Raw genomic sequence first — 11,949 nt, forward strand, 5'->3', positions numbered from 1 at the left:
TTGTTGACATTTCTCACTTAAAGACCAAAATGTGACATTCAGTCATAAAAATCTAACATTAAAAAATTCATTCTGATAATTTTTTTTTTAAGTCACAAGGGATTTTTACAAAAATTCATGAAGGAAACTCAAATCAGATTAAAGTAACATAACGTACATAACATAATGTTAGTTTAAAATGTTTGTCAAGGTTTACAAAAATCCACCAGCATTGTTATTTTTGTAATTTTCTCTTTGGTTGATGTAGACAATTTGTTAACACAACAACAATTTTTATTTATTTATTTCTTTTTAATGTTTATTTTTAAATGTTATTAATTTTTAATGTCTAGACACTTTGAATATTTAGCTATATTTCTATATCTTACATAGGAATCCTCTGGGTATCCTTAAAAACATAAAGCATAGAAAGGCATGACCGCCATACGCACAGTCCCAGGTGGGGCCCTAAACGATGTGCTCCTCCCTGCCATTACACCTGCACTGCTGGAGCCAAACCATCCACTTTGATTGGTCCTCACCTTATCTCATGGAATTTTGGGTTGGCTTCAGTCAACATCATTGCAATCCTTGCTGAAGGTTGTTGAAGGCCACATAGAGGACACTTGTGAGTGCTCCTCTGGTCCCAAAAATGAGAAGTAAGACTCCCTGTGGGCTTTCAGTCCTCATGCACAAGCAGATTTGGGGACTTCAGGACCCCAGGAGCACCCCTGGGACTGTGCCATAGCCTTCCTCGCTAACATATATGACTTACTAAGGTGATTTCAGTGTGCAAGCATTAGCAGATAGCAACTTATTACTAACAAGCTTATTAAAAATAATCAACTCAGAGGATCCAGAGACATTTGGACAAGTTTGAGATATTATTATTTATCACAGGGTTTAACACAGGCAATTAAAAAAGCCATATGGACTCGTGGACGTTTTGTGTCATTTACAGAAGTTACCTATGACAGCACAAGGCCTCAGCTAACACTGCTACTCGATTGCACATTTGACTGCACAACTGATTAAAACAGCACCAATACAAAAAATTACATTTAAATAGCCTAATAATCTCTGTTTTAAAATAACCCCTTTTGTTTAAATCACCACATCTATGTTCAAGTAATCCCACCAGCAATGTCTACTGAAGCCTCCATCTCAAGCAGACTGTCTGAAGGTTCCTCTTACTACATAGATCACTTTAGCTAGGAGTCAGGAGTGTTCACAAAGTAGGCAAACAGTTAGCAGTTAGGACTCAGGTCCCTGCCTATATTACATAGGACGTCAGGCAGGGTGTTACACATACATGAATCATTTAATGAACCAAATACACATCCGGATTTGAGGTCCATAATTGAACATCACTGGCCTCGGTTAACGGAAAATTGAACATCCCTCCGGCCTTCTGGGCAAGTCAGCCTGCAAGTGAGGAGAGGCCTGGGGATATTGGGTGAAATCTCTCAGAGATCTGAATATAGGCATGAAGCCAAACACACAATGACGCACGACTTCAGTAGTAACGTTAGTATATCTCACGGTGCTTTGCGCCGGTTGTACTTTATAAGTAATAATTAACCTTTTTGTGTGTGTGCGTGCAGGACCAAACCATTTTTTCATCTCGCTTGAGGAACAGTGGGTGTAGCCCGTTTACTGTAGAAGGTAAAACTTATAAAGTAAAATTATACCTAAATTCATTCCTAAATAAGAGGCGGCAGACTAAATCAAACATTTTTATTAGTTTTTAAAAGACTCACTGACTCATATTATATAGTTAAATACAGAGTATTTTCAGACGGACCCCTACTCGACCAGGTAAGTCAGCCTTCGCAAAGTGCTTGTCGGCCTTCCCACTTCACCTGTTGAGTTTCACGTTACAGCCTCATACACCGCGGAACACATCGCCGACAAAATGGAGGGTTTACCTGTGTGAAGAAACGCAAGCAGTGCGAGAAAACTGCGGATACGAGTTTCCAAATGTGTCATCGAAGTTTCCGTTCGCGCATTAGTTTTTAACGCTGGATATATATTTTTTTTATTTTTTCTCCCCCCCATTAATTTAGGGGACCACATCTCAAAATGCGACTAACTTTAATCTTTTTCATCTGCTTGGTAACAGGTACGGACGTTTTCCGTGTTTTCAGATTGTTACATGTCTAGAATCAGGTTCAACATTTTGCTTTTTAATGTCTATTAACGTTATTTGTGTGTGTGTGTATATATATATATATATATATATATATATATATATATGTCGTTCAGTGGATTTGTAACCTAAGGTGTATAGTTGCATTTTACAAAAAAATAATATATATTATAATAAATAATATTATAAGTAATATTTGCCTAACTTTATCAGGTGCGCTTCTTCCTATCAAGCGTGTAAGTGATCAATATAAATATCAATGTAAATACGTGATGACCCTTTTAGAAAGTTATTACACGAGACAGGCACGTTTGCTGTGTTACATTTGTTCTAGTGTTGTTCAGTTCCTTATTCAGTAGGGTATATTTTAATATTTTAATATTCTGCAGTGTAGCAATTTAATGTTCGAGTATTGATGTGTTTAAATATGACGGCGGCGAGAGTGTGGATTGCGCGTTCTCGTGGAGGCGCGCGGGGAGGTGGTCACAGCATGTCTCGACTCGGGCGGTTTCGATCAGACTTGAGTCACCTGCTGTGGACAGTCCCATATCTCAGTTTTAATACAGTGTTATGTCACGTACTTTTTACTTACGTCAAATTCATTTTTAAAGACTTTAAATGACTTTTTAAAACACTTTCTTGTTGACCAAATCTCCCACGCATTATTCATTACTGGTTTCGGTTAAATATCTGTTGTTTTGAATGTTCAGAAGCAGGGTTACATCATTTGCCTTTACTCCCCGAACTCTGTTACATTTACCCCATGTATTTGTTCGGGCTTGCAGAAGTGCGTGTTTACATTGGTGAACATTTTCATTAATGTGTAGCTAATTTTTTTATTTTTTTTTATCTCATGTTGCCGTTTAAATTTCATATTGAGTGCCAAATCTCTAAATCGTTTTACACAGAAAAGAGATTTTACATGTAAAGTGAAGTTACAGGCCACTTTCAGCAAGAAGGTGAAACTCAGGAAAAGTGTTTGTAAATGAAAGATTTTCTTGGCCAGTAACTGTGGATATAGTGAGTACCAGCAGTATCCAGTTCGACCTTGTCTTTTAATAAACATGGCGAGACTAGAAGATGAAGAATTGCTGCACAGAATTATGATGGTATTGGGTGTGGAGGTCCTCACATTACCGCTGCAGTCACTGAAAACTGCCATTAAGGGTGATTATGCCAAACCACATGCTAAAGTGCACCAGTTGTTCAGGAATAATCTCTGGGCCTAAATGGGTTTTCGGTTGAAGCTGAATTGCATTCTTCTGGGATTGGCAGTGATGATCAGTGACTACATGATGAAGCTTACCTGAGCTTCTAACATAAGCTGAACCAGCAGCCAGGTGTTCTAGCTGCTGTATACGTGCTGAAGCTGAGTCAGGTTTACTTTAGCTTGCTTTAATACCGCATCAGTGTTCTGTTGATGGTTTGCATGAAAGTTCCTTATCGAACATTGTCAGGACTTCTGCATTACGAAGTTTGTGTCAAAGTTGCAAAAGGCGTGTATAACCATTCCGGTTCTTTCTTTTCACTACAGTGCGGAGCATTGTTAAATGTTTGACAGTAGATGCTTAAATTCAAATATTCAAATATTTATGCAAGCCAAATAAGAGCATTAGCACAAACATGGTATGGAAATGGTATGGTCATGGAAATAATCAGACACTGTACGTGAAAAGACTAAAACTTGCCATAAACACCAGTAATACATATCAGGAAATATGTCATCATTTCCTATCTAGGAATTACACATATGGCATTACACATGGATGGATACCTTGTTGAATTGTCGTTCATTACCTTTTGGTTAGAAAATATCAAAAATCTTTCTTGTGCTAGGCTATTGTATACATTATATTTAGTTTGCTAGTTTCTATTTTACTAAATGACAAATAGAAGTTGTAAAGTAAGTTTCTTTACTACTACTAACACTTATTATTGAAATGTCAGTGCTCTTGGCCTATTGACCTGTTCTTCACTTTTGCTGTTGATCAGAGCTCTACATTAGTACACTACAGCATGTAGGCCGTCCGTTGCTTTCTTCAGCACAGTGTCAAGCGTCTTGCAGTGTCTTCACCAAAAACACAAATCTGTAAAGCCTGTCTCACAGTGTTCAAGCCTGCTTGACAGTTTTTTGCTACAACAGTGTGGTAAAATCTGTACGCTTGCATGAAAACTGCAGGCACGTTCAGAGGCTGTTAAAGAGGCAAGATGGAACATGCCTGTTTTTGAGGCCAAAGCTGTGAAACATCTAGATTACGTAGAGGGGGAAATAACCCCCACCTCCCTCCTATATTCTTGTTGTCAACCAAGGGCATACGTAGCAACAAGACATTAAGCTACAACCGCCAGCTGTGAAAACTTGGAAAAAATAAATAGTACTTTTTAAAATCAGATCATGCATACAGTGACCATTTATGCTTAAATAATTACTTACATTTTCACATAGATCATCACAGATGGAATTCACAGTGTTTTGAAATAACCAGAATCCCCTTTGGATTGAGTGGCCTCCCATTGTAAAACCCACACGTTGTGTTTCGATTGGTGGTTCTCGTTTTAGTCCCTCCCTCTCATTTTAATCCCTCCCTCTGCTTACAATGCACACTGAACACCACGGGCTGCTTGTACTTTTTTTGAACATGTTGCGAAAGGCAAATGCAGAACTGAAATTTTTGTAGAGTTATATTTTACATTTAATCATATTAATCTTATCATGTTTAACCTTTCTGCATGCTGAAAATATCATTAATGTCCCTTTTTCAGTTGAAATCTTTGGTGGCAAATGTCTGTTTGTCTCTTGGTAGCCGTTGTTTGGGGATTATTCTCCACTAACTAAACTTGACATTTTTCTTACAGGCTTCACGACGGCGGTCAACGTGGTTTGTCCAGTGAAGCGCTATGTGGCCATCCTGTTTCAGCCTGTCACTCTGAGATGTGATTACACGACCACAGCCACAATAGCCCCTCTGATCACATGGAAGTACAAATCATTCTGCAGAGATCCGATCCAGGCTGCCTTGAATCCAAGCAGTATAGAAAACACTTTGGCCCAGGCCAACCCCAGCTATAACCCCAACATCGAGTGTGCCGACAATACACGGACCGTGCGCATTGTGGCCTCCAAGCAGACCTCGGTCACTCTAGGGAATGACTACCAAGGGCGCAAGATCAGCATAGTCAACAGTAAGAAACTCATGCAGCAATGCAGTGGTTGGGCTCCAAATGTTGATATGTGCCCTTTTTTGTAGAACTGCAATGAATGTTAATTTCTCCAACTGAAAAACTGTGGATTTGAGTACATGTATTGATGCACAGGTACAGGAAATGTTAGGTGACCTGTTGAAATCACAAGAGGGTCAGGTCTGTGCATGCAAAAAATGGGAGTGGCAGAGATTGGTAATTAAGATACTAGTAAAACTTGTAGCTATTGTCATACTAGATCAAAATACTGCAGGTGCCTTAATCACAGTGGCTTTTTATTTAGGTATCACAGATACCTTATTATTGTTGTAATAAACACTGAAATGTTTCTTGACCAGTAGTCATATATCCGTATAATGCTGAACCTAAGAAGGAGCAGGGACTGTAATGTAGGTGGGGTGTGTGGTGGAGATGATGGGGTTGATGTGCCACTCTGAAGCCTGCTGACCGCCCCTTTCCCAGATGCAGACCTCAACATTGCCCAGACCGCGTGGGGTGACAGTGGTGTGTACGTGTGCAGTGTTGCTTCATCACAGGACCTCACTGGCAATGGCGAGGACTACACTGAGCTCATTGTACTGGGTATTGTATTGTATCTTGCTTTTCCGTTCACCCCAACACACACACACGCATGCATACACTCTGTGTGAATGCACGCCAACCTTTTCTGAAACCACCTTTTAACGTCACCGCTATACACATTTGTGATTGTGTTTCTTTCCTTTGGTAAGTGAAGCATTGTGTTAGCGCACCGTAATGCAGCCCAAAGGGTTGACATGCTGGATGAAGCGTTTCTTTTGGTTTGTGTGGACTTACCCAGTGCCGTTGGCCCAACACGAGCAGCCACCCCCCCTCCCACACGCCACCCCGCCCCTCGTGACGCGTGAAGAGACTACAGCAGTTTAAGAGCAGAGAACGTGTGTGCTGGTGCAGCAGAGCCTTTTTCAATAATTGTGGCTTTGTCCTCCTTCTTTCACAGAGAGAAAGTCAAATACTACAGACCTGCTGCCCGGCATTGACTTACTGATCATGGAAGGTACACTATGTGCCCCTCTAGTGTTAGCGGGCCGCTCGAACTATGGACCTTTTATCTCCTCCCAAACTTCCAGAAGCTAGTGTGGAAAAGATCAAACTACACAGAAGGGTTTATTTTTAGGGGTGGGGGTGGGGATTAGTTACTCAAGCACATTTTGCTATAGATTATTGGACCCGCAAGCACAAATGCTAGCGAGTGGCACTTCTAAATCGGGTGCATAATTTCACCCAATTAGTCGAAGCTAGTGGATTATGAGGATAATTGGTCCGTATGAACGAGGTGTCTTGTCCTCCGAGGGGTAGCTCGGCCTGCGGGTTGCTGTGGATAGTTTGTGGGACAGGCACAAGTCCCCTCTTCATTTTTAGCTGTGTGGATAGTTATGATGGTTTTGGGCTGATTGGCTGAGTTTGGAAAGTATCCTTCTTAGCTGATTTATTTGTCTGTTTCTCTAGAACACTGTAGTCCATTGGGCTGTGTAGTGGTGTTTTAAATTGCTGTGCTGTGATTATCCTTTCGCAGTTTCCATAGTATGCACGCACACTTTCATGCATTCTATGGACAGTTTTTCAGAATTTCCTCAACCCAAATGCAAACATGCAAATTTGTACCAAGTTCTGAGAAATTGTTTTTGTTTGAAGCCCTTTGAGTGTGGTGTGTTGCCTGTGTTTGAGTGTGGTGTGTTGCCTGTGTTTGAGTGTGGTGTGTTGCCTGTGTGGAGCTGTGGTGTGTTGCCTGTGTGGAGCTGTGGCCCAGGCAGCTGTGACTCTTCTCTCTTCCCCTCAGACTGGCTGCTTGTGGTGCTGGTAGCCCTGGGCTTCCTGTTGCTGTTGCTCTTCATCGGGATCTGCTGGTGTCAGTGTTGTCCTCACACGTGCTGCTGCTACATCAGCTGCCCCTGCTGCCCAGAGCGCTGCTGCTGCCCACGAGCACGTGAGTTCACCCAGTCACCCTTTCATCCGTTCACACGTTCACCGGTTCACTGGTTCACCCAGTCACCCATTCACACGTTCATCGATTCACCCATTCACACGTTCATCGATTCACCCAGTCACACGTTCATCGGTTCACCCAGTCACACGTTCATCGGTTCACCCAGTCACACGTTCATCGGTTCACCCAGTCACACGTTCATCGGTTCACCCAGTCACACGTTCATCGGTTCACCCAGTCACACGTTCATCGGTTCACACGTTCACACGTTCACACGTTCACCGGTTCACCCGTTCACCGGTTCACCCGTTCATACGTTCACCGGTTCACCCAGTCACACATTCACATGTTCATCGGTTCACCCATTCACACGTTCACCCAGTCACCCGTTCACCCATCACCTAACCACACATTCACTCACCCACTCCCTCACTCACTCAGACATTGTTTCTGTCCCAAGTTACAGTGATGGTCCAGTTTCCTAAAATCACTGTACACAGCTACTGTTTTGTAGATTTTCTAACTCTGTGTTAATTACTTATTTATAGTTTATTTAAAGCACTCTATGTACAGTATGATAGGGTGAAATAATGACTATGAATGGCCTAGACCACCTCTCTTCCTCTCCATTCACAGTGTATGAAGCTGGCAAGGCAGTGAAAGCAGGTCTCTCCAGTCACTACGCACCGACCCTCTACGCCTCCAGCACCTACGGGCAGCCAGTGTACGCGTTGGGGATGCAGACACCAACTCCATCCATCCCAATGTTGCCCCTCACCCAGGGCGGTGTAGGTCACGCCCCTAACGGCTTTGGCAGGGACATGGATGCCGCCAGCTCCAGTGGGTATAGGCCGAAAACAAAGAAATGCGTTCAGTAAATCTCCTCTGTCTACGTTAAGAACCACATGTCAATCGCCAAAGTGACGAGAGCGAGTCCGCAGGCCTACAATTGGTGCTTGGGGTTGGGGCTGCAGCGCAAACAGGAAGTGCTTGCAGACGGCCAATCAGCTGTAGGTGGTTGACTCCTCTTTTCCTCCATTGCAGTTGGTCCCGGATCTCAGGTCCCTCTGCTGCTTGACCATGATGGAGCACAAAGCCAGAGTGAGTGAAGAAGGATGAACCTGTGTGGCTGGACCCTTGTCTTCTGTGTGCTGTTCGATTAAGCCCTGCCGCGCACTTCCGCTTCAATGACCTGTGATCATGTTGTATTTAAATGTGTTCACTGGTGTTTCTGGTTCATCTGATTTGATTTCAGCCCGGAGTGGATATCGTATCCAGGCGAACCAGGATGGAAATCCCACGCGTGTACTGTACTACATGGAGAGAGAGCTGGCCAACCTGGATCCCAATCACCCGGGCGACTCAGCAGGCAAATACAGCCGTCGTGAGTGTCCTGGAGCTTGGGTCTGTCCCTGCAATCATGAGGGATCTCGGTGAATCCAAAAGGCCAATCTAGGAGAGACTGTGTTCAGTGTCCCCTGGATTCTTCTTTTGGCACATTTTGATTTTGGTGATTGTGTTGTGGTGTACCTAATTCAAATCAATCTTTTTCTTTCTATTTGAAATTGTTAACCTCTTTCAATTCGCTCACTCACGCTCACTCACGCTCACTCACGCTCACACACACTAACTCCTATCCTGCCTTCCCCATCCTATCATCCTGCGACCTCTTTTCTCTCCTTTTCTTCCTCCCTTTTTCTTGTGCTCTTTCTCTCTGACAGTGGAAAGTGTGAGTGAGATCAGCTCCCTGCACGATCCGGCGGACCCTCGTAACCGTGGCCGCGCCCGACCTCCGCAGCTCAACACCGTGTATGACGACGAGAACATGAGCACCATCAGCAGTGTGTCCCAGCATGGTCACAGAGATGACCCCAGGAGAGGGGGCGGTCCTGGGGGCGGGGGCTACCGCACCCGCACTCGTTCCATGGAAGATCTCGATGAGGTCGGCAGGCATTACAGAGACGATGACTACACTGGTAGAGACCGACGACCTAGAAGAGGGTGAGCTGAGCGTTAAGCTGTAGAGGGGTCAGAGGTCACGGTGATGCGTTCACGCATCGTTTAGTTCTGATTTGAAGTTTAGCCGAACGTCCGTGGTGATTATCGTGTCATTCCAGCTCCGAGAGTGAATGGAGCAGCGGCCCACGAGGATACGGCCGGGACTTTGACGACCGACGGCGGCGCGACTATTCCCAGGACGACCGCCGCGGACCGCCCAGCGACCGCGGACCTCCCAGCGATCGCGGCGGGCCCTCCGACCCCCGCGGGCCGGGCCTGCAAGGCCGGCGCACCCGTAGCCGCGAGGACCTCATAGAGCTGAATCGAGAGCGGGACCGCGCAGGCAGCCGCGGGACGTACGACGACGCCCTGCTCCTGGAGGCCATGGAGAGGAAGAGGCTGGGGGAGCAGCAGCGAGCGCGTAGCCAAGAGCGTCTGGACAGTGCAGGAGAGGAGCGCGAGCGGCCGCGCGGGGCCTACGGAGGCGTGCCCACACTGCCCCTCTCCCGGCCCGTGGGAAACCCCGATCGAATGGCGGCCCCTCCCCCACCCTACGCAGACGATGCAAGCAGCTTACCATCATCCAAGAAGACCAACCTGCGCAAGGTGAGGGTTCGACACGGCCTTGATGGACCTGTACACATCACACGACCTTACCTTTCTTCATATTGGGAATTTAAAAGAGGTTTTCTCCTGTTGGGGATTTCAGATTGCTAGCTTTTTCTGACTTCCCTAAACATTATGTAAAAAGAATGATTAGGCCAACAAATGCATGATAAGTCATATTTAAAGTATAGAAGTATACATAAAGCATATATAGAATATAATAATAATATATAGAAGTATAAATAAAGTATAGATTAAAGGTGCTGGAACTGAATGTTACAACCAGACACTGGAGGGCTGAACGGTCTCTCTTCCACAGAACGGAGCTGTGAGTCGTGAGAGTCTGGTGGTGTGACACATCGTTGAGCACTTCCAGCAAGGCACGTGAGACTTTAGAGCTTTTGTAAGTTTGGACATTTTTTTTCGTCAGTTACGTGCTAAATTTATGTCATCGGGCATGTGGGGATGTCGGCGTGCAGTTATGTCTCCGAAATGCAAAGTTCAGACTGTAATGTTACCGTTGCAATAATTTCTTAATTTTTTATGTATTGGTTTAAAGACTAAGGCTTTTTTCAAATATTCAAGCCTCAGTCGTGCATACCTGGACAGACTGCTCCAAAGTTTTGAAAAGGTTATTTTTTCATTGCTTTTATTCCTTCACCATCATTTAAGATCAATATTTACATCTCATAATAAAAAACATGATGTACATACAAACAATTGTCAATATTTCCAATTTTTCCAGACTGCTGGAAAATTTTCATCCTGTTTTAATGGAAATGCTTTACATTATTATTTTATTATTATTTTTTATCTTGGGATGGCTGCAGTGATGCCAGTGTATTAGTATATTTAAAGATGGTCTTCCTTACAAAAATGTGCTGTCTCTAAAATGTATGTTAATTTGAGAAATGTACTAATATTTTCTGTGCAATCTGTGCATTTTGAAATAGGCAGAAATTATGTAAATTACTTTAATACATTTTCATCCGTCTGTTTTAAACAATTTGTCATGCTTTTATATTTGTATATTTTTATAACAATCATGTGATAACTACTTTAATGGATTACAAATCATCACATTACAATAAATATTTTATATGTCAGAGCTTTTGATTTTTTCCCCCCTTCCCTGGCCATGTCCCAGTTTTGGACATTTTTCATGGTTTTTCACTTATAGCCACTGGGTGGCATAGGTTTTTCCTTTAGACCTGTTTCACATGAATTGATGACAAGAAAGCCATGTTTCATTAATTAATTCTATTGTAATTTCACTTTACAGTAGATAATTGGGTAAGGTAAGGTTAGATGGAAAATTCACAGAACATCAGAAAATCGCTATTTGCAGTGATTTTCAGTTTATCGATCTGCTTTTTGTGTGTGTGTGTGTTTAAAAGGGAAGTGTGTTCCCTTTTGTGAAGTGAGAAAAGTCTTATTTGTGGTGAACCTCATTGCTGAAGAGAATTTCAGTTGATTGTGTCTGTGTTTATTTCCTACATTTCAGAAAAATAGTAAAATATCAAAACAATGATAGTCCTCATGACCAGTATTGTGGTGCAAATGTCCACCCTTTCCTTTGATGATGATGATGATGATGATGCTGTACTCTCATAGTGTTTCCTTATCCAGCATTCTTTAATATGCTGCGCTCTAACTGGAAGATCTAATGTGCTGAATGGAATCTGTGCTTAAGGGCATTTCAAATTGGTAAAAAATAATAATAATAATAATTTTATTGTTGCACCTTGTGGTTGTTATGGTCCTCGTGGTCTACTGTAGCTGCCTGACATTGCAGTGCATGATGACACGACCCCTGGCACCTGTTGTGCCCCAAATCACACTTGGCTTTTTCTCTTTTTATTATTACTACTTTATATAGTTATTTTTTTTAGATGTTTACAGAAAACACTACCCACCTTGAAAATCAGTTAAAAGAAGATTCTGGCTTCGTCTCGGGACACCTCTAGGTTCAGAAAAGCTGAAAGCGGTTTCTGGCCAAGAAGCGTATAGTCCTTTTCTCCATCTGGTGCTTTAGAGAAGGCGTAAATCC

The 11,949-nt window shown here is 43.1% G+C and overlaps 1 protein-coding gene across 4 annotated transcripts; it reads left to right on the forward strand.

Moving 5' to 3' along the window:
* The first annotated feature begins 1,839 nt into the window (after window positions 1-1,839).
* On the forward strand, window positions 1,840-11,005 carry lsr (lipolysis stimulated lipoprotein receptor). 4 transcript variants are annotated; one of them, XM_076975812.1, is made up of 11 exons: window positions 1,840-2,101; window positions 4,985-5,311; window positions 5,792-5,911; window positions 6,309-6,365; window positions 7,149-7,295; window positions 7,932-8,135; window positions 8,340-8,396; window positions 8,551-8,679; window positions 9,017-9,296; window positions 9,413-9,899; window positions 10,219-11,005. In XM_076975812.1, exons 1-11 carry the CDS (start codon window positions 2,062-2,064, stop codon window positions 10,252-10,254), a joined length of 1,884 nt encoding a protein of 627 aa, XP_076831927.1. In that variant the 5' UTR covers window positions 1,840-2,061; the 3' UTR covers window positions 10,255-11,005. The 4 variants fall into 4 exon arrangements, with proteins under 4 accessions (XP_076831927.1, XP_076831928.1, XP_076831929.1 ...); XM_076975813.1 differs by having other exon boundaries at window positions 8,551-8,664; XM_076975814.1 differs by lacking the exon at window positions 6,309-6,365 and having other exon boundaries at window positions 1,841-2,101.
* The last annotated feature ends 944 nt before the right edge of the window (window positions 11,006-11,949 follow it).

This window comes from Brachyhypopomus gauderio, chromosome 16 (assembly GCF_052324685.1).
Source record: "Brachyhypopomus gauderio isolate BG-103 chromosome 16, BGAUD_0.2, whole genome shotgun sequence".
NCBI classification, from domain to species: Eukaryota; Metazoa; Chordata; class Actinopteri; order Gymnotiformes; family Hypopomidae; genus Brachyhypopomus; species Brachyhypopomus gauderio.

Bases quoted from the DNA above. Each gene is read 5' to 3' on its own strand.
- lsr (XM_076975812.1), top strand. From the start codon at position 2,062: ATGCGACTAACTTTAATCTTTTTCATCTGCTTGGTAACAG. The intron at 5,312-5,791 runs GTAAGAAACTCA...CCCCTTTCCCAG, and splicing joins CAAGATCAGCATAGTCAACA to ATGCAGACCTCAACATTGCC. The intron at 7,296-7,931 runs GTGAGTTCACCC...CTCCATTCACAG, and splicing joins CTGCTGCTGCCCACGAGCAC to TGTATGAAGCTGGCAAGGCA.